Raw genomic sequence first — 25,333 nt, forward strand, 5'->3', positions numbered from 1 at the left:
GCTGGATCCTTCTGAGCTGGGATCCCCCAGGGAAATGCTGGATCCTGCTGCTCCCAGCTGCAGGGAGCAGAGCTGGGTGTTTGCTCCTCTGCTGCTGTCCCGTGTCAGGAGCTCCTGGCAGACACCAGGGTCCCTGTGAGGATCCGGGCAGTCCCATGGATCCCGTGGATGGATTTGTGTGCAGGTGTGGCCGGGCTGTTGCCCAGGGGATGTCGGTGCTCTAGGGGCCATGTCCCTGTGCAGAACTGAGCGTTCCTCCCTGCTCTGCACCCAGGGAATGGTTCCTGCTCTCAGCCACTTCCACCAGCTCTCCGGGGATTTCCAGGGTGGAATTACTGCGTGGTGTTCGCTGCCCTTCTCCGGTTTCCGAGGGCCCAGCTGGGTGGGAAATGCCAAATTTCACAGCTGTGCTTCTGTTCCCGCTGCTGCCCCCCCAGCCCCTGCCAGAATTTGGCCTGGATCTTGACCAGAGGAAATTGTTATGGTAATGTTGAGGGTTAGCTGGGGGCAAGGTCAGGCAGCCATAACTGGTTTTGAGCCCATAGCGTTGCAAGAAAAGTCTTTTTAACTCCGTTTCTATCAGGAGTATCCTGAGACACAGGGCTGGAGTAATTTTTCACAGGCTTTAGTGAAATTATAACAAAGCTCTGTTTAGCTGAGTGGATTTTAAATAATACTTCTTTACTCTCCTCCATGTTTCTAGGCATTGGGAGGTTCAGAAACACCATGAATAGGCCTAAATTTAAATTAGGCTTTTTTTTTTTTTTTTTTTTTTTTTTTTTCCCCAACAGAAAATAGAGCAAATTCAAATGGAAGGGGAGAGATAAGACTTTAAGGGCTACAAAAAAAAAAAAAAATAAAAAAAGTAACTGATTAAATAGTAAAGATTCTGCACTGCTGGAATTGTTGAGTGCAGCATTGAGCTGTCTCTTTGCCATCCACAGCAGCCAGAAATGTCAGAGGTGGTGGAATCCCATGGATTGGCTCTAATATCCAGTGAGGAATGATGGGAAGGGAAAAGGAATCGGGCTTGAGGGAGAGTTTAAGCCAGGTGAGGCTTTTTGCTCCACCTGGGGAGAGGCTGGAACCATCCATCCTGCCTGGTAACTGAGGATTTACCGCCCAGCTCAGGATTTTAATTTTCACTGCTCGTTGAAGCGTTTCCCTGAGGTCGGGTTGGTGATGTGCACTTCATCCTCGTCCCGGAGATATTGCAGGGCAGGAGCGCAGCAGGGAGGCTCTGATCCCACCCAGTGTCTCTGCAGCCTCTGAGAGCAGACACAAATCCCCAACAAATGGCTCCAGCCTCCTCTCCGGAGGTTTCTTCCAGCCCAGACCGCTCCATGGAATAATTCCGCTTCACGGAGCGACTTGCACGAGGTTGTTTGGGGAGTTTGGGGCAGCTCAGCCTCAACCACAACATCACTTTTTCCCCGTTTATTCCTCATTTGGCCACCAAGAAACACGAGGCTCCTTGCTGGGAGCTGATTTCAGTGCGGCTCCAAGGTTATCTCCTGCTGTGGAGAAGGCACTTCGGTGGTTTTCTGTGGGATTGGGATTTGGAGATGAAGGCAGGGATAGCAGCAGCCATGGTTCTGTGTTTGCACAGCGTTTGTGGGGCGGTGAAGTGCAGTGCAGTTAGGAGAAACGATGTTCCCTGCTTGCCATAAACGGGATGCAGTGCAGGAACCTGCAAAAGCTCCGTGCTCCGCAGTGGCAGCCAGGGCTGGTGCTGGTTAACGTGTAATTGGGACAATCCCACTGATTTGGAATCAAATTAACTCTGCTTCAGTCTCTTGGCTCCAGAATGGAGGCTGCAGGGAGCTTGGACGAAATGATTTTACACCTCCCTTGCGTGAGAGTGGAACAGAGTCTTTGGGGTGGTTTTCCCTCTCTTTTTAGTGGGGCTTCACGGTGGTTTGTGTGGTGTTTCTTCTTTCCTCCCAGTGTCAGGTGCATTCCCTGACCCAGCTCTTTGCCGTCGTTTCCTGTCCTTCCAAGGCACAGGCATCACCTGTGGGAATAAACTCCCTGCTCTTGAGGGCACACTTGGGTCTGATGGATGGAAAGAGAGCTGGGGGCTGTGTCAGAGTCCTGCTGGTGCTGGTGATTCCCAAGGGGGCAGAAAAATCCTGGAGGAAGGAGATGTGATGCTGTGACTTCCCCTGGAAGAGGATTTTGTAACCCTGAGGGCTGGAGCAGCTGTGGCCACCAGGGAGGAGTGGGATAAAGGAGTAATTAAAAAAACCAGCCCTGACAGCCCTTCCCATGCGGAAATTCCTCCTGGATTCACCTGGAGGTGGCCCCTGTGTGGCACAGGGGACATTCTAAACTCCCAACAAGTGTTGTGTGTAGTGCTGGAGGGCTGTGACAGGTGGAAATCACAGCCCAGAGGGGTTTTTCTTCCAGTGCTGCGGGAATTCTGCTTGCCAAGCAAGGAGTGCCTTAGGAGGACGCAGGAAAAAGGCCACCAGTGTCACCAGAGCCAGCCTGGTTTGTGTGGGCACCTCCTGGGCAGGGTTGGAGCTGCAGCCAAGTCCTCACAAATAATAAAAAAAACCCTCAACCTTTGCTGATGTTTCAGCTTCTTCCTTTGTTAATCCTGGGTGCTCTCGGAAGGCAGCTCCTCTTTCCATCTGACAGCATCCCATTTCCTGCTGGTGAATGTTTCCCCCTTCCCTCCTGGAGAATTTCTCCTCCTGGGCAGAGCAGTGGGTGCTCCAGGAGGTGCTGGAAGTCAGGGAATTGCAGTTGGAAACACCGGGAGAAGAGATGGATGAAAAGCTAGACAGAGCTTCTGAATTCGCCGGGGTCTGCTGTGAATCTGGTGGCCACTGGAGGATGGACAGCTTTACTTTTATCACTTTGCTATTTTTCCCCAACCTTCCTTTCCAGAAAAGAACTTCGCCTGGGGACGCTGCTCGGCAAGAATCCCACAGCGTCGTCGTTTCAGGCATGATTTACCCGTCCTTAGAGGCAAAATCCGAGCACGGTATAATTTTAACTGTGCATTATTAGGTGAAACAAAGCAAGCAGCTCTAGGTTTGGGAGGCAGGAGGGCCTGGCCAAGGTCACCCAGCAGGGTGTCAGCAGAGCCAGGAGCAGCCTGGATGTCGCTCCTGCGTCATCCCACGCTGAGCACCAGCACGGGGATGTGCTGCTGCAGCTCCTGAGGTGGTTTTTGAGGATCCTTCCTGCTGCAGGTGGGGTGGGGGCTGTGTCTGTGCAAAGGCATTTCGCAGTGGCTACGCTGGAACAGAACAATTCCTGCGTCCATTTATCAAGGTGTCTGCGATTCCCGCTCCCAGACAGATAAAACAACGGCGAATCTCGAATAAAGGCGTCTTTGTCCAGCACGCTTTGAAACAAAAGGAAGGGGAGAGTTGTTCCTCTGGCCTCTGGAGTGAGAAGGCTGCTCAGTCCTGGTGGAATGGCTTTGTCTGGGTTTCATCCACCTGCCTTGGTGCCACCAGTGTGGCATTTCACCTGTTCCTCAGCTGTCGCTTCGGTGCAGACCAAAGCACGGTCACAGCCGGATAATCCTGGCCCCAGCTGCATGGGAAGGTGCAAGTGGAGCTGGAATAGCCAAGAAAGATGGGTTAATCACAGGCGGAGAATTACCCACAACTGGGGATTTGCTGCTCCAGTGCTCTCCTGTTATTTGCACACTGCCCTGACTTGCAGGAGGTGTTGGAGCCCAGTTCCTGCCGCTTCCCGTGGCTGTGGGCGCTGGGGAATCCATCAGGGCGTGAGCCTCACTCACTCTGGTTCCCTTCCCCTTCCTAAAATGGGGAGAAATGGAATTAGCAAAATGATTTACAGATTTATTCTGCAGAGAGAGAGAGAGAGAGAGAGAGAGATCTGGGGATGGTTGTGAGGAGCTTGCAGCAGGTACAAATTGCACGAGGTTGATTAACTGCACAACTTGTGTGTGCTCTTGGTTCTCTCCCTTGATTGCGTGGAGTGAATTCAACCGTTTCATGTACAATTTGGGATTAATTGGGAATGACATTTTGAGGTGAATGTTGTCTGTCTGCTACTGAACTTCAAGCAGTATTGTCAAAAAAAAAAAGAAAAAAAGTCAGGAATTCAAAACCAAGGGCAGTTTCTGTAGCAGGATTTGCACCGCTCCTGTAATTCATACAGAATTGCCTTTACAGTTTTTATACGTTCAGATCCATGTTTTATGCAAAGACTGCAGATTTTAGGAGCAGAGTGTGCTCACCGGGGATGGGAAGGTGGGAGGTGTGCACTGAGAATTTGCCAGATGCATCAGGGAATTGGATCCTGCTCTTCAGAAAAGCAGGATATCGGCAGAGAGGATGGTCTGGACCTTCTGATTTTAGCCTGCCACACACTCTGCCTTTGAAGCAATTGCTTAAATTATGCGAGCTCCAGCTTCTCGTCTATGGAGGGGGGAAAATAGTGCTGTACTAATAGTATTATCTAATTAATTATGAAGATGAATGCCTGCAGGATGGCAGAGATCAAATGGAGAACTTGTTTCCTTGTTACGGTTCCTGCTATTTATCAGCAGTTTATCAATATTTTGTTTAGTTAATTTAGTGAAAGCAGAGTTTGAAATAAGAATTCTTTTTTTCTTGGTGGCATTTATGTCGTTACTTTTGGAGTCAGGTGGCCTGAGGTGGAGCTTTGTTCCCTGAATAAGCAGGAGGAGTGGGATTTTGGGCACAGAAAGTTTGCAGAGGAGCTTTGCGGTGGGGAGTGATGCGTTGGGGTGGAGTGGCTCCCACGGGGTCACATCCTGTCCCCAATCCTTCCTCTTCCACGTGTTGAAATCTGTGAATCCCAGCAGGATTCTCCCCTCTTCCCGCTGCTGTGGGCAAAGGATGCTCTGCACCTTGCAAGGGCTGCGAAAGTCAGGGGTACAGAAAATTGCAGCTCGTTTCTCCTGTGACAAAGGCACGACCCAATGTCCCTTTCCCCCTCATCCACCAAATAATAACGCCCAGAAAAACACACATTTCCTCCTGGAAAGGGCAGGAAAATATCCCACCCTGCAGAAGGATAATGGCGCTGGTGCTTTTCCAAAGGCGATGCCGTTTTTTAAAGATGCTCCTTGCATCCCACAGCATATTGTTTATATCCCTCTATTGTTGTTTTGTCTCCATTAGGGAAAGGTGAGGCAGGGATCCTGGACACTGGGCAGCTGTCAGCACCATTCCCGAGGGGCTCTCATTAAAGTTAAGCACCACTTGGGCTGTTAATATTAAAACAGTGTCCACCTGCTGGAATAATGAAGGGTTTGAAGGATGGGGAGTTTGTCCCTCATTGTGTGGGGACTTCTTCCCCAGTGATGCCTCAGGATTTTAGCTTTTATATCCTTCATCTATTTGTACCCCTGCAGTTGTTTAGTGTGTAACTCCAAACTCCACACACAGTGTGAGCTGCTGCTTTCCCATTTTGGTCACACACAACAATTCCTCTCCAGGCTGGGGATCAAGGACACCTCACTGCCTCAGGCCTGAGAGATGGGAACAAAAGTGAGTTGGGGGCAGCAAACTTGGGGTGAATGACTTCATTAGCTGAGGCTGTAATTGCAAGATTAACCCCCAATATGGGACCAAACTCATAAAAGTGTGAAAATCCGTGACCCATTGTCCATTTTGGGTGCAGCCTCTGGGGGTTTTTATCTGCCCTAGATGTACCTGGAGGCCCTTCAATAAACAGAACTGCTTTTTATTCCCTTGATTTTGTCTGGCCTCTGTTTTTAGGCAGCCCCAGAAGACATCACCAATGTTGAGCTTTTCCTTCCCAGGGTGGTGTCCTGCAGCAGCTCTGAAGGCAGCAGCCCTGGACTGACCAGAAGGACAATCTGCCCTCTCTGAGGGCTCCACTTCCCTCTCTGCAGGCTCTGCTGTCCTGTCCTGCAAATTCCGCAGCTCTTCGAAGAGTGTTAAAGCGGCTGGGATGGAATTTCTCTACTTTGGTGGGGGCTTTAATGAAAATCTGTTTTCAAAAGCCCCATCAGAGCTCCTGTGCTGAGGGAACAAGGTGTGGGATTGTCCCTGTGCTGTCAGTAGAGCCCAGAGACAAAACCCAGGGTGGGTTTGGAGTGAAGTTCATTGAACTTGATCATGAAGGGAGAAATCCTTCCCTGGGAGGGTGGCCAGGGGCTGGGATGGAATTCCCAGAGAAGCTGTGGCTGCCCCAGGATCCCTGCAAGTGTCCAAGGCCAGGCTGGATGAGGCTTGGAGCACCCTGGGGTAGTGGGAGGTGTGAGATTGGATGAGATTAAAGGTCTCTGCCAACCCAAACCATTCCAGGATCCTGTTTTTATCTTTGCCCTGGTGTCTCCCTCACCCAGGGCCCTGCTCCAGTGGCACAGGCAGAGCTGGTTCTGACCTTGGGCAAGATTTAAAGGTAGAAAAACCAACCCTGCAAGGCCCCTGCTGTTGTCATCTCCTGGTGAACACCTGCACTTCTTCCTACTGAATTAACTGATTTTATTTAAAAAGAGCAAGTTCATTTTGCTGGATTTGAACTGCTGCCTTTGGGTAGGCTCTGTCATTTGTTCCTCCTGGGAGCACTTCCCAATCTTAAATTAGAGAACAAATGATGACCTTTTCTTTTTTTTTTTTTATTTTTTGCCCAGGAATCCAATGCTGAGGGCTCTTATGGGGAGTTTTTTTGCCTTTTCTTCCGTGCAATGCAGTTAACAGATGAGACTTTTGACAAAAAAATCCCCAATTTGAACGTACAAGTCGATTCAATTCACCCCCTGTTAGCTCCTTGATTGAGAGCTATGTAGATTGAAGAGGAAAGGTATTGATCTGCTTTGGGGATTGAAAACTAAGATGAAGTGGAATATGTCTGTGGGTGAAAATGAGGTTTTAAATGGATGGAGGAGGCGAGAGAAAAATAAAACGCAATGTAATGTTAATGGGAGGGGGTTCTGGGTCTCTCCGGTGGTTATACAGAGGTGGAGAGGTCACCGGAGGCAGAAATCGTAAAAGTCCTGGAAAATCAGTGCCTGGCACAAGAGCTTTTCTAAATTGGGTGGAAACAGAGCAAAACAATCTGGGTTTGGGCTATCAGAGCATCCATCAGTTACCAAATTCTGCTTGGACAGAGGGACGTTGCTTGTTGAACAGAGCTCCCAGCTCTCGGTGCCCACGGCTGAGCTTTAACGTCCCTTCCAAACCATTCCGTGATTCCCTGAAATAATAATCGAGCTTTTGCCATTGTAAATGGGGAAACTCACGTCTAAATGGACTGAAAAATTCAGTGTAATTGAAATGTTTCACTCCCCAGATAATCGGGTAGGAGTCTTTTGTAGCTATTATTCTTTGGGGCATGTGATGAGCTTGTTTTTTTTGGCTCATTGGGTGAAGTGAATTATTAACTTTTATTTATTAACTTTCCTCTGTACTGTCAACTCCAGGTGACTTTCATTGATTGCTCAAGGTGACAAGGAGGCATTAGGTAATAAATATCAAGTGCTGCAATACTTAAAGGAAGTGAATATGAAAGTGCTGTTAACGGAATCAAGTAAAAATTGGATTTATACCCTAACAAAAATTCCCAGGAGAAATTGCTTTCTGTTGGGCTCTTTTTGTAATTCAAATCCAATCACACAAGTGTGAGCTGCTGTAACACAATTGCCTGGCAGAGGGGTTTGTTGGAAGACCTCAGAGCACTTGTAAACACGCAGAACATTTCACTTTGCAGAGCGTGGGGAGATGAGAACGGTGGTGCAAGAGTGAAGGGCTTTTAATAAGTGGAGTCTCTGCTTGTTCCGAGTGGTATTTTTAATTTATTTCAGATCTGGAGGTGTGAGATGCTGGGGATGGCAGTGGATGAACTGGTTTCTTCTGTTTTGGCTGCTGCAGAGCTTCTCTGGGTCCCTGTCCCTGCGAGCACCAAAAAGGGGACTCGTGTAACTTCTGGGCTTTTAGGGAGTAAAAAATGCCTGAAAACACAACCTGGTTCATGAATCGATGAGGAAAATCTAAGTTAGAATCCGAAACCCCCTTGGAACTCCCCCAGAGCTCGGTGCAGATCTACTTGTGAAGGAGCTCTCCCCACTGTGCTCCCTTTAAACCATCAGCTCTCCATCAGGGAAGGGATGGGATTGTTGATATTGTGAGAATTCCAAGGGCTTGGGAATTCTTAGGGAGATGGGATTTGGAGCCCAAGGTCTCCCTTGGGCCTTGAGGGAACATTGAACTTTACAGCTGGGCGCAGAGCTCCAGTGGCAAAGGGAATTCGAGGTGGGTTTAAGTGTTCCATGGTGACTGGGTTTGGTGACAGGGGGAGACCAATGACGAGAGATTTTCATGAGGAATTCCTTAATTTTGGCTCCACTGTGACTTGGGATGGATTTCACCTTGAACCTTACTTCACCTTCTTCAGTTTTTGTTTTCTCTTTTGAGATAATCCTGACTCCCAAGACGAAAATGCCTTTGAGCCCCCTGGATAAACCATTTAAATGCAAATATTATTTTACTGCAAAATAATTGAAATACAAATTGAAAAATTTGTTTTGGCGATAATAATTAGCACCTCGTAAATGAGACTGAGTAAAAAATGCTGCACACGAGTGGAAGTCCATTTGCAGACGCTGGGTAAAAAGTTTTTCATCAAATTACCTTCTGTTTTCTGAGTTTAGTTTCAATTGGGGGTTGAGATGATCTGTGTCATTTTTAAAGATATCTGCAGTGGAGGTGAGAAAAAATGAAATCTTCACTGTGTTCATGTTGGAGAGAAAATAAGAGTAAAATTGTCAGAAGGTTTGGAATCGGGCTGAACAGTTTAATTGAAGCTCAGACTCCCAGGGCAAGATTTTCAAGGATATTTAGATGCCAAAATAAGTGGAGACTTGCCCAGGGTGGGGTTTATAAGGGAGATGTGGCTGCACAGCTCAGGTGGGGTCAGGAAGACTCCAGAGCACCTCCCTGCAGGTCTTGGGTTACAAAATATTTGTAAACCTGGGGCTCTGAAGTTCCTTTGAAAAGGATTTGTGAACTTGGCTTTGGTTTTGTGGCGTTCGTCACAAAGGTCTGGTCTCTGACACCTCCCCGTGATTCCAGGGTCAGTCAGAGGCTCCCAGCTTCCATCTTGTGGCCTTAACCACTTCTTCAAGCGTATTTTTCTCGAGGGTAGCTCTTGGTTTGACAGGAAAAGGGCAGAGGAGAGGAGCTTTGAGGTCCTTTCCCAGCCAGAGCATTCAGCAATTCTGTGATTGAATCCAAGGGCACTGGAGGAGCTGAGAGGCCACCAAGGGAAGTGCTGGGAATTCCCAGTGGGGCTGTTCCTCACACCAGGATCTGCACTAATTGGTTAATGCCTGTGGAGTGCTCTGGAGATGGAAAATAGTTCCACAAGTGCCTGGTTTTATTATTCCGCTGACAAAGCCGTGGAGAGGAGTGGCGGCGCTGAGGGAACGGCCGGAATTGATGAAGAGACAATTCTGAAAGGGAGAGTTTGGAAGGAAGGAAGTGATACCCCTGGAGAAGAGGCCGTTCTGGCTGAATATTGGGATAACTGTGGCTCTTCCTGGAGCTGAGCAAATGATTCCAAGCGATGCTTGGTGTGCCCAGGATTCCTGGTTCCAGCAGGGATTGTGCAGCTGGGGACGTTCTGCACAGGTAATTGCTTTCCGTGGTTAATGAGTGTTAGTAAGTGTGGGAAGCATTGGGAATACTCTTTTGTTCAGGTTTGTTTGGAATGTGAAAGTCAGGGAGTCTTGAAACAGCTCTTGAGAAATCCAAGAGCAATCTTGAAAAAAATCCCGGGATTTTCTGGATTGTGAATGACGGAAGCTTCGGTGGGTGTGTGTGTAGACAGCTCCAAAGGGTTTTCCAGCAGAGATGAGGAAGAGGTGACAGAAATTTTCATGAGGTGTTGAGGAACCTTTGTAGGAATCACTGAGGTGGTTTGATGTCCTTGGCACAGAAGAATTCCAGGCGGGATGAGAATTCCGAGGATGATCAGAGGTGAATCCTGGAGGAGTGAAAGCACAGCGCTTACGTGGCTTGGAAAACAGGAAAGGGATCAATTTATCCTCTCTAAATACATCCAGGCCAGGTGAAACAGGATGGGGAGAAGTGTGAAACAAGTAATGTTGGTTTGGAAAGAAATGCCCCCAGTTTGTGGCTTTATCCTGAATTTCCACCGTTGCTGTTTAAGAAGCTTCCTGCACATCCTGGGGGTGGTTGGTTTTTGGCATCTTGATAAAATCCTTGATTCCAAACACATGGATGGGTTGCTCTGCTCCTGTGTCCTGGACACAGCTGCAGCCTCTGGCTTGGCTTAAAACACTCCTGTCAGGCTCATCTCTGTAGCTGAGCTGCCCTGGGCTGAATTTAGGTTCAAATTCAGGTTCAAACTGGGTGTTTAAGTCTGGTGGACAGGAGTGATGGCTCTGGGCTGGTTGCAGCAGTTCTTTCCTTGTGTCTCCTGCTGCTCCTTCCACACCACTTCCCAGGGCTTCAGCAGAAAGCCCCAAACAGCTGGAGCTGCTGAAACCCAGAGGCAGGAGCGTTGCAAAGGAGGGGAAGGAAATAATCCGTGCCTTTATGACCGCGGCGGACGCTGCCTTGTGCGTGACATCGCCGAACGCTTCACCGATGGCTCAGCACACACAGAAATTTCTGTGTATTTATGAACCCAGGCGGGTTTCTCCCTCTCCTTTCCTCTCCCAAGCCCTGTCAGGAAGCTCTGGAGCTGCTCCCTGTGTGCCTCTGCTTAGCAACTGAGCCCGGACACGTCAGAGCACCAGCGGCGGTGCCGCGGCCCCGGCTGCCTCTGGAATGGTAATTTGGGATGAACCTTCCTGCTGCCGCTTTTCCAAGGCTTCCAGAGCCTGCTGCTTTATCCCCTGACCTTCAGGCTTCCTTGGACAGCCCCAGCAGCTTTCTGCCACTGCCCTGCACAGCCCAGGGGAGCTGGGAGTGGAACCCTGCCGGGGTGTGCGGGGCTCTGGGAGCTTTGCCGGGAGTTTTGCAGCCCAGCCTGTGCTGGATTCTGTGGATGTGGCACAGCTCCATGACTTCACCTGAATCTGAAGCTGCTGCAGTGCCACAGGGACCAGACTTGAAATGTGGAACATCTGGACCAAGAAGTGGATTTGTCGAGAAGTGGAGAGGGCAGAAACCTGGGGTTGTGTTTAAAAGCCTTATCAACCGGGGCTGCTTAATTTGATTTTTAAAAGTGTTTAAAGCATGGTTCTCTTCCTGGGGCATTCAGGGGTTTTTATCAGCTTGGGGTTTTTGGGATATGAATGTCTGAACTCCGCCAGCCAAGGTACCTTAGAGCCCTGTGGAAATCTGTGGATGTCCCCTGTTCTCATGCAGAAGGCACAAAATAAAGTCACTTTTGTCGCAGGACAGACACACAAGTGATTGGGTGGGGTCCAGCCAGGAGCCAGAGGAATTGGCTGGCTTGCTGTGCCTGCAGAAAGCTCGGGGGGGCTCTGTACAACCCTGGATATTTATCTGGGTATTTATCCAGGTAAGTCTGGATATTTGTCCTGGACAGACCGAGGAGTCTCCGAGAGCGCTGTCAGTGCCACACTCCTGCCTGCTGCCTCACAAAGCTCCTCTGCTGTCGCTGGGGAGGGAGCTGGAGGCTCAGGGGCTGGCGTTTGGTGGAATGGGCTGTAGAACAACACGGAATAACAACATTTCTGTGTGAGCAACAGTAACTACAGCAAATGGCAAAACCCCAAAGTGCTGCATTAGGGAGGAGGCAGCCGTGGATCCTCCATAAATGATGCTGCTGAGAGCAAGGCACTGTGCATGATTTGATATTTGTTCCCACGGAATTGTGCAGTGACCATGCATCAGCGTTTGCTAAATTAGATTTTGTTTCTGCTGAGGAACAAAGTGCAGCGACTTGTATTTCAGGAAGCACTTCAGAGATAAATTCAGTCTCCCTCTCTCTCCAAGCATTGCTTCCTTGGATAATAACCTGGTGCAAACCAACAGCTACAATTCTTCCTTGGTTTACACCACCCTGGATCTGGCCTGGGATTTCAGTTTAAGGAATTGCAAGTAGGTGGAAGATGATTTTTTTTCCCACTCATTTCCTTTGCACTTGTCACGTCAGACAATGTCTTTGTTTGTTATTGTTGTTTACCTCCTGACAGCTCGGGGGAGGTTTGTAGTGACACGTTTTGGATGTTGGAGCTTATCTCAGCCTGGAGCTGCTGGAATTCCCCATCCGGCAGGGGCTGGGAGGGAGCAGCAGCCAGGGCAGCTCATCCCTGGCCCGAAGTGTGGCTTATTTGAAGGGAATAACGAAATCCTGTTGCTTTGAGTGTTCTTCAGGGGTTGAATCTCCTGTTTTTCATGCACATAACCAGGAGGGTTTGGTCACTGTGCAGTGGCTGTCACCTCTGCCACCTCTGGGACACTGAGGACATCGGGTAGCAGCAGATGCAGTGCCCGGGGTGAGCTGGCGTGTTGCCACATTCTGTGAGCTTTGTGAGATGTTTGCAGTTCTGTAGCTGAGTTCTCACGTTCGTACCATAAACATTTTACATTCCTTTCTGATGAGGAGCACCGATCGACTTCTGGCCTGGGCAGTGGGATGGAGAGGTGGTAACCTCATTTTCCAGTCCCTGCTCATTGCTCAGAATCTATATAAGCGAGGTCTTAGTAAATAATAGAGTTTTTTCTTCAGCCTTCTTCTCGGAGTCGGGTTCTGTGAGTATCCATTCATGTCCCCTAGCGATGCTGGTGCTGCCCCAGAGCCCTGCTGCTTTAGGGCCGCTCTAAATCTGCAGTGACTGGCACCAGCATGGTCCTGGCTCGTGTGTCGAGATGACTTTGGATTTACAGTGGGACTAAACCTCCCACGAGCCTCTGGCTCCACTCCTGGAGCTCGTCCTGTCAAAAGAGCTCTGGTTTGCAGCACAAGGATGTTGTTCCTGCTCCTGCTCCTTTCTCTTCATGGCAGCCCCACAGCGAAGCCTGAGGGGGTTTGGAGCTCTCCTCTGCTCAGCTGATACTTATTTTTCGCTGCAGTGTCTGGTCACGTTAAGTTTTGTACCCTGTGGATAAAACTGTGTGTTACAAACTGCTGTGGGCAGCCCGTGGTTCAGTTCTGCTGCGAGAGTATTGCAGGGTAAATATCCCATCATCTCCCTCGTGAGGAGCCCAGGGTGAAGCCAGTTAGTCTGGGGATTATTCAGAGAGTGCCTGTTGCACAAAAGAGCTGTTGGAAGTGGGGACTTGGTTCAGTTGGTTAAACCAAGGTGTGAAAAAATTGAAAAATTGGGTCACCATCAGTGAATTATCATCGGTGGTGTCCCAGATAAAGATGTTTTCCCCAAGTGCCGTGGGTTTTCTTAAAGGACTCAATGATTCTGGAGGTCTTTTCCAGCCTAAAGGATGCTGTGATTCCTTGGGTCGTGGTTTTTCCTTGCCCTGGGGTCGGCATCCCTTTGGAGGAAGGCTCTGGGCAGTGCCAGCTGCGGGGACTCCGCTGTCCCTGTCGGAAGCCGCTGCAGTAGAAGAGCGCTGAGGGATTCATTTCAGGGCTGCACTCCCAACAAACCACTCTCCAGAATTGGGAGGAGGTGCTGGCAGAGCCCAGCCTGGGCTCAGCTCTCTTTTCCCTCCGTCACAAATGGGACAAGTGCCCACAAACCCATCCCTGTGATGAGCCCACCCTCGGGAATGTGAGCCCACGGAAAGGAGATGAGGAGCTGGAATATCCCCAGGAACACCCCTGAGCTGGGGTGTGGATGATGCAGCATTCTCATCTCTGGGTGAGGAGTTGAAGGTGCCTCGTGTCAGGCTTTGGGTATGGAAGAAGGTGCCAGAAATTTTGGGAGAATTTGGGAGAATTGTCCTCTATCAACCCCAAATCCATCTGGAACTTCCCGGCGCAGGCACCGGCGCTGCCCTTTCATATCTTTCTACTTACTTGTGCTCCTGGGCCAAAGGGATAAAGGGAATTGTTTCTGCAATCTTCACAGGAGAAATTTTGAATTTTAGATAAGGTTTTGTCAGTCAAGGATGAGCTGAACTAACTCAGACCTGGAAGCAAATGATAGAACACATAAATTCCCTCAGCTTCCCGGATTTCTTTCTGTGCCTGATGACTTTTTCCAGCAATGTCCAATATAAATGAAGTTCCCTGCTATTACAGCTATTACAGAATATATTACTGCCCAGTTTGGCAGCTTTTGCAAAGCTTCTCTTTGTTTGCAATAAGCAATTTTCTTTTATCTGTGCCCGGGAGCACCTCTGGGTCAACGTCGTGAACATGCAAATATTTCAGCAGATTGATTGGCTGCATCATAAAACTCTGTCTTATTTTTCTATTATTTATTTGCTCTTTCAGATAGATTTATGTCCATTTGTGGCACAGGCCCTGGCTGTGGAAGGCTGGGCTGAGTTTTGTGGGTTTTGGAGCTTCCCTATGACCTTGGAAGTGTTTGGAACGTGGTGTCTCTGACCTTGAATTTATTTCCTGAGCTTCGTGCAGCCTTGGTAGCTTTTACACCGTCAGGAAATGGAGAGATACGGCCTCTTTAATTCCCCATTTGCCTTAAATTGTTCTGATGGGCTTCAGATTAAAATAAAGACGAGCAGGAGGGACGGTTCAATATCCCCCCGCTGCCTGTCGAGCGTCGCTGTGGCTGGAGAAAGGATTCCATTGAGTCGGAGAGCCGAGCTCGTGGATCTTCGGTTCTTGAACCAAACCGGGCTCCATTTTACTCCTCTGTGATCACAGGAATATTCCCACTCCTGTGCAGCTTTCTGGCGCTGAGCAAATGGCTCTTCCAGTGAACTCCACGAAGTAAATGGAGCCCAAGTGGAGGAGGGAGGTGGATCACTCTCTTATGGAGCGACAAAAAACCCTGAGAGAGGCAGCTGCCAGGTGCGACAGAAATGCAAAATACTCCAGTCAAGGAATGCTGTTCCTCCCTCCCTTTCATCCCTGGTGGATTGCGGGGCTGTCCTGCCTCTCATTGATCAGATAAACGTGCTACAAAAAGATTCCCCGGGTGGTAAATGGGATGGGCCGCTTTAGATTCATAAAACCGAGAACTCCGTCTTGCGGGGAGAAGTTCCACGAAGCGTTTTTGGTTTTTTTTTTTTTGCACCCAAAGTAGGTCAATCTAATTATAATTGGCTTTAATGAGCACCACTCTGCAGTTCTGTACCTGTGGCTGCTTGGCACTCAGAAGTGCAAATGCCTTTGCTGCCTTTGAAAAAAAAAAAGGGGAAAAAAAAAAAAAGGCAAGGGGAAATCAAAGAAGTAATTTTTACTCTAATGCATTTTTAACTTGAAAGCCTCTGTTGTCCCCATCAGCAGGGTAAACAAGGCAGCATGGGTGGGAAAAGCTGGAGCAGAGGCAGGGGCGAGCAACTCGGAGGATAAAGGTGAAACTCAGCTTTTGGGCCATGAGATTGACCCTTCCAGCTGTCTGGAATTTGGCTTTGTGTGGAGGAATTCTTCCACTATGGCAGCGAGGGTTGGACCAGTTTGGAGTGAATTTTTTGTGCCTCCCAGTTCAGCCAGGTGCAGCAGCAGTGGAGGGAGAGGAAAACAACTGAAGGGAATTTGTCCTTTAGGCTGTTCCCAAAACGCATTCACGTACATGTGTCCCCAGAGAGAAGGAAATGTCATTTATCCCATAAATATACATTGTGGGTCTTTATCTTTGGGATGCAGGTGCTGCCCTGGGCAGGGGAAGTGCACTGAGGGAGGTTTTGGGTGTTTCACTTGTGTCACAGGAGGGGGTTTTGTTCTCAGAAGATGCAGCTTTGCAGCAGCTCCTCCGATGGAAGATGTTCTGTGCGTTGAGGCACAATGAGGAGCACAAACCTTTCAGAACCGAGAGCAGCCAGCAGCTCCAAGGCAGGCTCTGGCCAGTGATTCCTTCCCTGTGTCCCCCCATCAGATCTAACAGGGAGTGCTGCTGCTGCTGCTTTCTCCTTCCAGCGCTCCGTTCCCAGAATCACGAAATGCTCAGGGTCGGAAGGCACCTCCCAGGATGGTTTGTTTGCTCCAGCCTTGTGCTGTGTCCTGCTCTTTTTGGACAGGTTTATTGCTGACCTTTGGCCAGGCAGGTTTCAGGCAGCCTTGTCCAGCCGGGCTGCTGGTGGTGGCTCAGCCGCTGAGTGTGCGAGCCCCTCCTGCTTTCCCAGGGTGAGGGGAGGGACGTGGCAGTGCCTGCACACTCAGCCCTTCTTCTGCCTCGTGCCCGGGTGGAATTGAGGGGGAATTGAGCTCTGGCATTGTCCCTGGAATGGAGGGAGAAGGAGACAATGGTCTCTGGCACTGTCCCTGTGCTGCTGTGTGACCCAGCAGGGCCTGGCACCTGGCACAGGTGAAATCCCAAATGCACGGGGTGTGATGGGAGAACGCTGGCTTTGGTGGTGGGCTGGGGAAGGGTGGCTGAGGAAGGAGCTGTCCCCAGGGCCAGGCAGCAGCTGTGAATCCAGCTGTGCTCGCAGCTGCTGGGAGCAGAGCCCAGGACGTGTCTGGTGGTTTGGGCTCCGCATCCCTGCGGGGAGGAGACCAAAGCTTCACCCTCGGATTTTGCTTTTCTCTGTTTCTCGGGTCACAAAAAGAAAGAAAAAAAAAAAAAAAGTGGTGGGAAGAGCCCTGTGTGCTGTGTTGGGATGGTGAGGACATCCTCTGTTCACCTGACACCCTCTGACTTTGTGCTTTTGTCTTTTCTCTCGCCAGCCCAGAACTGCAGTCACACATTGCAGGGCCCAAACGGGACAATACAGAGCCCAGGCTTTCCCTACGGATACCCCAATTATGCAAACTGCACGTGGACAATCACTGCCGAGGAGCAGAACAGGATACAGCTTGTTTTCCAGTCCTTTGCATTAGAGGAAGATTTTGATGTGTTATCCATCTACGATGGGCTGCCTCAGCAGGGGAACCTGAGAACGAGGTACAGTGTTCATTCCAGTGATGTCTATAAAGATGTTCCCCTTCCTGCCGCTGGGATTCAATCTGGCCCTGGATGTTTATGCTGCAACAAACTGGGAGCGTTTCTCCATGAGCAATTCTTACAGTTGTTTTGATTTCTTATCTCTGATAAGGCTTGAAATGTTTCTCTGAACGCCTGACAGTAATGATTTATCAGGACTCATCCTAGACATCCAGAGGAGTTAATTAGCAAATGGAGCAGGAGGGAAGCGGAGCTAATGTGCAGAGAGCTTTCCCTCAGTCCAAACGAGACTCCCGGAGTGGGAAGCTGGGCTGTGGGGGTTCAGTGATAGCTCTGCCAAAACCTTTGTGGGTGTTCCCCCAAAATCTGGGCTATTCCTTATCTCCCAGTCCACCCAGCAGCCAGACTGCATTCCCTCCCATCTGTCGGATCTCCGGGGGTAAGAAGCGTTCAGGAATCCGGTTTAGTAGGAAAATTCCCCGTGGCTTCTCAAATGAGTTAAAGGAAGTTTTGTGGGAGGCTGATTTTGATGTGTCTCCGTGGGTCAGTGTTACAGGAAGCTTTGTGGGAGGCTGATTTTGATGTGTGGCCGTGGCAGCAGATGCTCCGGGAGGTGTCAGCTGTGGAGCCGTCGTGATCTCAGCCCTCTCAGCTGGGCACACGACTGACTGGAGGTGCTGGTGGCAGCTCCAGCCTGGCAGTGAGGCTTTCAAAAACTCCTGGAGCAGTGGCAGCATCCAGGCTCTGAATCCCTTGGCGAGAATGCTGGAGCTCTGGAAATCGGTTTTCCTTCAAATGACTCGAGTTCAGGACAAAACCCGTTGACCTCGGTGTCTTGTCTGAACCCGGGTGGAACATCTGAGCTGCACCCCGGTGGAAATCAGCTCTTTATGTAGATTATTTCAGTTATGCAAATAAATCATCTCCTCATTTGGCAACTGTGCTTGAGAATCACTTTAATTATGGGACCTCGGCGTTTTAATCAGGAGGTTCAGTGCTTTGCTTTGGGGATAATGGAAAGGTGGGAAATTGGGGGGAAAATCCAGCTGGGGAAAAGTTTGTGTGGTGAGAAGTTAATGCTGCGCTGAAATACTCCCAGGAATATTCTGGTTGTGAATAAAACCAGCAGAAAATCCGAGCTGGGGCTCTGCCCTGGGGATCTGTGGCCCTGCACACAGGTGAGGAGACAGAAAAGGTCCCTCCTCTGCATCCCTGGAGAAGTTCAGGTGCAGCTTGGGCAGCTGAATGTGAGCTGAGGGGTGGAACCAGCAGCAAAAGCCTCCTGGGAACGTTCCAGCTCTGATGAGGAGTTCAGGAAATGGAGTATTTAGGGCAGGGGAGTGAAATAAAGGGGGAAAATAAAGAGGGGGATTTCTAGAGGTCTGAGAGCACTTAGGGCTTAGCCAAGTAAAAGGTGAACTCCTGCAGGGTGGACATTTGCTGTCTTCCCTCGGACATTTGCTGTCTTCCCTTGGACATTTCTGTATTAGTAACTTCTAAACCTGGAGTTGGCTCCTTTCATGTCTGTTTCATGTCTCGTCTCTTTGTTCACCAGTTTTAGTGTTTGGGCAACGCTCTGATGCACAGGGTGGGGTTGTTGGGATGTCCCCTGATCCTTGTGGGTCCCTTCCACCTCAGGAGATCCCAGGTATTATTTCTGGTGCATCAATCTCACCTCATTAAACTCTTTTAACTGTTGCCTAACACTGGGTTACTTTGTTTTCTCCCTCTTTCTCCCTTTTTTCTCTTCTCCTGGCCATCAATTCTGCTTTCTTTTTCCTGCCTGCTTTCCAAATGCTCTCAATTCATCACCGAGGCGCAGCCCTGAAGATGGATGGCCATGTGTCACTCATCAGAGCTCACCCAAAATGAGCTGTGAGCAAGGGGAAAAGAAGGGACAACTGGATTTCTCTGCTTCTTCCCCTCTCCAGCTTGTATTTCTGAGCATCCCCGATGCGTTTCGGGTCCCTCCCAACCCAGACCATTCCAGGATTTCCTGGGAAGGGGTTAATGTTGTGTTCATCGTGTGCTGGCAAACGCCCTCTTGTCTTGCAATTTAATGTGGTGTGAAGGTTCCCTAATAGAATAAGAGCAGCCCTAATCCAATGAGGCATTTGCTAATAAACAGCTTTACTGGATATTAGGGAATTTGCATTGCGTGTTTGTGATGAGGACGTGAATATTAAATGGGTTTCAGTGCCTTAATTTAGACATCCAGGGCTGTTGTCATCTCTCAGTGCCATGACTTTGCTTTGTTTGCTAAAATCCGAGCTCGTTTCCAAGTCTTTGCTATTTCAGCTTCTCTCGAATTGTCGGGTTTTTAGAATCCTGGAATGGGTTGGGTTGGAAGGGAGCTTAAAATTCCACCTCATTCCATCCTCTGCCATGGGCAGGGACACCTCCCACCATCCCAGCTTCCTCCAACCTGGCCTTGGACACTTCAGGGCGGGGACAGCCACAGCTTTTCTGGGCAGCCTGTGCCACGGCCTCCCAGCCCTCACAGGGAAGGATTTTTTCCGTGTATATAACCTAAAATTCCCTTTTTTCAGTTGGAACCCATTCCTCCTTGTCCACTAGAAATTTTCCCAGCTCCTGGCTTTTCCAGCAGGAGCCGCTGTAGGGGAATTTTCTGTGAAACCTGAGGGCTGTGGTGGCTGCAGTGTTCTCTTCCTTGATGAGGGACATCAGTTCCTGTCCAGGACTTCTCCTTGAGCTCATCACACCAGACCAGACCTTCCCAATGCTCTTCCTTCAAGCTCCCAGCTGCTGTGGGATCAGGGAGTCCCGTGGAGCCCTGCAGTTATTCCAGAACAGTCTTTTCCCAGCTCCCATTGTGCCTCGTGATTGTGTCATTGTTCCGAGGTCGCTCCAATCAGATTTCCCTCCTGATTGCCTTCCCACCCTGCTGGGCTCAGGAGCTCAGCACAGACCTGACTGCAGCTGGAATTCTTGGGGTTATTTATGGCTCTGGGATTGGTGCGGGATTTGGGAGACTCTCTGCACCGCCTTGGGAAAGCTGAGCTGGAACAGGGACTGGACAGAGCTGGAGAATAAAGCAGATATTTATTGAAAGGCCTTTAGGATCCACCTTGGACAGGACAAGAGCCTGGCCAGGGCTACACCCCAGGTGGACCCAAAATGGACACAAAATGGACAAACGGTCACGAGGCCTCACACTTTTATAAGTTTTGTTCCATTTGCACATTGGGGTTTCATTGTCCAGTTCCAGCTCCAGGTTCTCCAGTCCCATCCCTGTTTTCTCCCTCCAGCCACCGCTGTTTGTGCTTTGGGGCTGAACACTTGTCCCATTTGTCCTTGGTGTGCAGCAGGAGCAGGATTTGTTTTGTGTCGCTGCTGTGTGCAGAGAGCTGAGTGACCCTGAGTGTGAGCTCAGAGCTGCGCCTGGGCAGCGCAGAACCTGAAACGCAGCAAAGATAAAAGTTAAGGCATCACCTCTTTGTGCCAGGCTCATGTTCCCTGACATCCCCAGAGTGGGCAATGACAGAACCACGTGCCTTGCCCCAGCTTCTTCATCTGCTGATAATTTGCCGGACCCTTTTAATGTGAGAATCTTCAATCACTTGCAGACTCCCTGATTAGAAGCTTCGGGCTTGTACTCAGATCTGGGGAAAACACATTTACAGTCTCCCCGTGAGTCGGTGGTTGTAGCTCCCCAATTCTGTTTTCCCTGTGAGACCTGGTGAATTTACACTCCAAATGGAAGTGGTCAGCTTAGAAAATCAGATTTTTTATTTCTTTCCCCTTCCAGAGACGTTCAAAACTACATTGGGAAGCCCAGGGGATGGCACATGGGATGTTTCTACCAGCGGAGACTCCTCACTTGTAAAAGTGCTGAGCAGTGCTGGGGTTTCTCAGGCTCTTCCAACCCTTGGGCTTCCCTTCCCGCCTGCTGTGGGCAGGGAATTGCTTCGTCCTCCGGTCTCTTCCCTGTTCCAACAAAATATTTTGGCCCTGCCGAGTTTATTTGCCCGAGAAAACGTTTGTTTTCTGCGCATCCCGAGAAAAACAACTCCCAGAGCCTCGGAGGTGTTTATTGACGCAGCTGGGAGGAACCTGCCCGTTGTGAGGAGGATTTTGCAGGAATTCCCGTGCCTGCGGAGCGTGCAGGGTCCGGGGGAAGGTTTGCCGTGGGGTTCTGCGCGGAGCAGAGCGACCCTGGGCCCCGCTTCCCTCGCGGCTCCCACGTCTCACGGCGTCTCCTCAAGTCGCTTCCAGACCCTCATCCTTCCTCCCTGAGCAGAGCGAGGAGGAGGATTGGCACCAATCTGCTGCGTGAGCGATTCAAGCCTGCGTCTCGGGCCGTGTTGAACTGAGGGAAAGTTGAAGGGTTTCGTTTGGACTCGGAAACGATGCGATCCTGGCGATAGGAGCGGAGTTGTCTCCGGGCTGACCTAATTACAGCTGCACCAGGAGTTACCTGCGCCTCGCTGTGTTCCTCTCGATAACCTTTTAATTACTCTTTGAAAAAGCAGCCTGGGTGACTTGTACTTAATTACCAATCAAGGGCACAAAGCTTTAGATCTTAAAAAACGGCAAAAGGGAGGAGAGGAGAGGAAGGCACGAAGGGAACTGGCGAGGACAGAGTTCTCCCGGTGTTCCTGTGGCTTGCAGAGATGCAAATCGGAGGTGAAACATCACCCCGGGGTTCTGCCCTGCTGAAGAAATTCCTGGAAAAACAGCGTTTGTCAGCCGGGAATGCACAGAGCGTTTGTGTTGAGTCACCTCTGGTCCAGTGACATATTCCTCTGTCACTGCCTCACGTCTCCAAGGTGACTACAGTTCTTTTTGCTAAGGAGAAGGATAAATAAAGCAGAGGGCCAGCTAAATCCTTTGTCACCTTTAGTAAACATCCGAGCCCTGCCTCCCTCTCCCCCTCAGCAGAGTCTTTTGTCGCTTCCCATTAACTCCATGGGAAAAGAAACACAACAAAACCCCTCTGAAATTTATGTTCTCTGCTTTGTCGGATAAAATCCACTTTATTTGGGGTTTTTCCTCTCTGGGAAGAGCCGTGTTTGAGCTGCTCCAGCAGCTCCAGGACCCTTCAGCAGAGTCCCTGCTTTGTTCCGAGGAAGTGCTGAGTGTTTAAACTCCGTCTGCAGGATGATTGATGAAACTGGAGCTGAAAGTCTGGGAGAGGTAATGGAGTTAATGCAACTGCAGCAGGGCTCTGCAATTTTGATTCAGTTTTTCCATATTTATTAGCAGAGGGTGCATCAGGAGGAGTGATAAAAGCAGCTGATTCAATCAGAGTGGGAGCTTTTTCCCTGGCACCGTGTGGAATGTTGTAGGCTGAGGAGGAGGCTTGGCACGGATATTTTGGCAGCCTCTTCAGAGATGGGGATGGAGCAGTTTTGTCCTGGTTTAGGGGTTCAGGGACCTGCTCTCACTTCTGCTCTCCCAGGTGTGAGGTGGCACACACAGGCGGGGTCTCTGAAGGTGTTGCTGTTTTACTCAAATAATATTTTCTTCCCCAAATCGTTTTTGTTTTCCCCTCAAACTGCTGATTAACCACGTTTATAAGGACAGTCTCCCAGTAAAGCCTGACAAACCCCTGGAAGTGTCCAAGGGCAGCTTGGAGCAACCTGGGATAGCAGGAGGTGATGCTACCCATGGCGGGGCTGGAATGGGATGGGATTTCAGGTCCTGGCTTTAAGTTAAGGTATGTGAAGTGGATTAAGTGTAGAAAGATTTTCTGTAATTGGGCAGCATCTACTGGATTTTAATTAAGACTCTGCCCTGGAACAGCTTTTGATGGATCTGCGAGTCCTGGCTGCTGTTGGTGAGTGAGGCAGGGGTTTTTTGGGGTAACTTTACATTGTGCGTGGAAACTCTGGGGAAGATGGTGGTGTCCTTCACCTTCCATTTCCACACTGAAGGAGTTGTTCATGAAATGCTCGGGGTCGGAAGGCACCTCCCAGGATGGTTTGTTTTCTCCAGCCTTGTGCTGTGTCCTGCTCTTTTTGGACAGGTTTATTGCTGACCTTTGGCCAGGCAGGTTTCAGGCAGCCTTGTCCAGCCGGGCTGCTGGTGGTGGCTCAGCCGCTGAGTGTGCGAGCCCCTCCTGCTTTCCCAGGGTGAGGGGAGGGACGTGGCAGTGCCTGCACACTCAGCCCTTCTTCTGCCTCGTGCCCGAGTGGAATTGAGGGAGAATTGAGCTCTGGCATCGTCCCTGGCATGGAGGGAGAAGGAGACAATGGTCTCTGGCATTGTCCCTGTGCTGCTGTGTGACCCAGATCCCCCCAGTTGATGGCTGGGTTGTCCTTTGGGGAAGCTGTTCGGGTGAGGGCTGTGAGCCCTGCAAACCCTGCAGCGAGGGCTGCAGGTAAATCCAACCTCAGGTGGCTCTCAGGGCTCTCTCCTCCTTATCAGAGATGGCTCGTGATAAACTCAACTGGTTGCTCCACTAAGTGACGTTCTCTGGAGTTTATAATCTTTTTATCATCTTTTTCATTTGTTTAAAGTGACACAGTCACAGCCACCTCCAGTCGCTCATTTCAGACTCAGCTGCCTCCATTCCTGAGCAGGAATGACAATTCCAGCCCCAGTGGGGAGTTTTTTGGGGGTCAGAGGGAGTGAGATGAGGTTTCTTTTCAGCAGTGAAAGGAGGGAAATTGAACCAGCCCATGGCCCTGGCGTGGTGCTTCTCACTTTCAGATTGTTCTGGGAGGGACAGGGCTGGCTGAGGAGGGTGAGAGCAGCACAGGGAGTTCTGGGTTGTTGCCCAATTGCTCTGTGATGAGGAGGTGGCTTGTAGGAACCTGTCCCAAAAGTCTCTTGACTTAATGCAGAACCAAACCTTCCGTAATGGTGTCCCTTTGAATGAGTGAGCAGGGTGGTGGCTCTGCCCTCTGTGGGGTTCGGTGCCAGGATGGGGTGGGCAGTGCAGCAGAGGGTGTGGGGGCAAGGCAGAGCCCTGGGGTGTGCTGGGAATCCCTCCCAGGAGCAGGGATCAATCCTGCCTGCTCCCTGGGCAAATCCCTTACCAGCTTTCCCAGCTGTGAAATCCCAGAATCCCAGAGAGCTGCTGGCCTGAGAACTTCTCCATCCCTCTCTCCTTGTGTTTCAGGCTGTTGCAGACGTTTGTGCCTGTTCTCCAGGCTGCAGGACACTGGGTTCCTGCACTGCAGGGCTGCTGGCTGATCCCAACACCTCCACTGTGGCAACACGTGCTCCTGGTTCCCCACTTGCCTTGTGTTCAGCAATAAACAAACCTCGTGTGATGTCCAGGGGGTTCCAAGAACTTATTTTTCCCATTTACTCAATTTCACACCCCTGGTGACTTTTTTTTTTTTCCTTTTTTTTTTTTTTTTTTTGAAGAAAGACAGAAATAACCCAAATCTGCCAAGTTCTGAATTGAAGCCGCTGAGCCGTGCTTGGGTTGTCTCCAAACTTGTCTTTGTTTACTCAGAATGTCAGCTCGGATTTGAGATTTGATGAACTTTCCTGTGAATTTGTCTTTTTCTTCCTCTTGGTTTGTCGTAACGAGAATAGAGGTGCCAGAGTTGGGTTTCCTGGAGTTGTGGAAGGGTTTGGGTGGGAAGGGAATTTAAATCAGCTCAGCTCCTCCAGCTCCATCCCCATGGGCAGGGACACCTTCCCCAATCCCACTCCTGCCTGTGCTGGGACCCCGGGGCTGGAGGCAGCTCTGCAGGTGGGGTCTCACCTGAGCAGGGCAGGGGGGACAAAACCCCGCTGCAATCCCAGGAAATCCTGGAAAAACGAGCGTGGAAGGGACGCGAGAAAAAAAACAATAAATCACATCCAACTCCATGGCCTTCCCACTCCATTGCATTGCATGGAAAATCAAATTTATTGAAATTTGATGCTCAGTACCTGTCCCCAGTCTGAGCCATGAAGGCCTCATATATCTGAGCTGGCTGTGGCGGCTCTGGGCTCTATAAATAACACTTTTCTAGTGGGAATTGACCCAAACCTTGCTTTAAACAAGTGGAGAAATCCATCCAGGCTGGGATTTATGAGCTCTGTCACTGTCCCCCGAGCCCGTGTTGGTTAATGAAGCTTTGTCGGTGTCAGAGGTAAGCAAAGGGCTCCTGGGCCTTGATGGATTGTGCTTGGCTTGGGCACGGGAGGGAAGTGCAGCTGATTCCTGAGACTGGGAGCTGCGCTAGATAAAATTCCTGGGAGAATTGGAGGTGTTTGTGGCACTGTGAGAGGTTCGGGAGCAGAAAAAACTAAAGGGGATTTTTGCCCCTTGCTTGTTACTGTCGTGGTGAGAAAGATAAGAAGTAGTGAACATCAGAACCAACGGGTTGTGTCAGTTTGGAATCAATTCTCCAGCAGCTGGGATGGGGTAAAGTGGGCTGTGTGGGGTTGGCTGGTGGAATGTGAGAAGATCCAAGGAGCTGCTGATGCTTGGAGCACTCCTGTGCAGGTGTTTGTTCTGTGCCTGACGCCCAAACA

At 50.0% G+C, this 25,333-nt stretch overlaps 1 protein-coding gene across 1 annotated transcript in view; it reads left to right on the forward strand.

Annotated features, from left to right (window-relative positions):
• Positions 1–25,333, forward strand: part of CSMD2 (CUB and Sushi multiple domains 2) — a 242,166-nt gene that overhangs the window by 8,516 nt on the left and 208,317 nt on the right. Inside the window, exon 3 of the mRNA XM_040085973.1 lies at positions 16,675–16,891. Within this exon, the coding sequence (XP_039941907.1) occupies positions 16,675–16,891 (217 nt within the window). The remainder of the gene's footprint in view (positions 1–16,674; positions 16,892–25,333) is intronic.

This window comes from Hirundo rustica, chromosome 25 (assembly GCF_015227805.2).
Source record: "Hirundo rustica isolate bHirRus1 chromosome 25, bHirRus1.pri.v3, whole genome shotgun sequence".
NCBI classification, from domain to species: domain Eukaryota; kingdom Metazoa; phylum Chordata; class Aves; order Passeriformes; family Hirundinidae; genus Hirundo; species Hirundo rustica.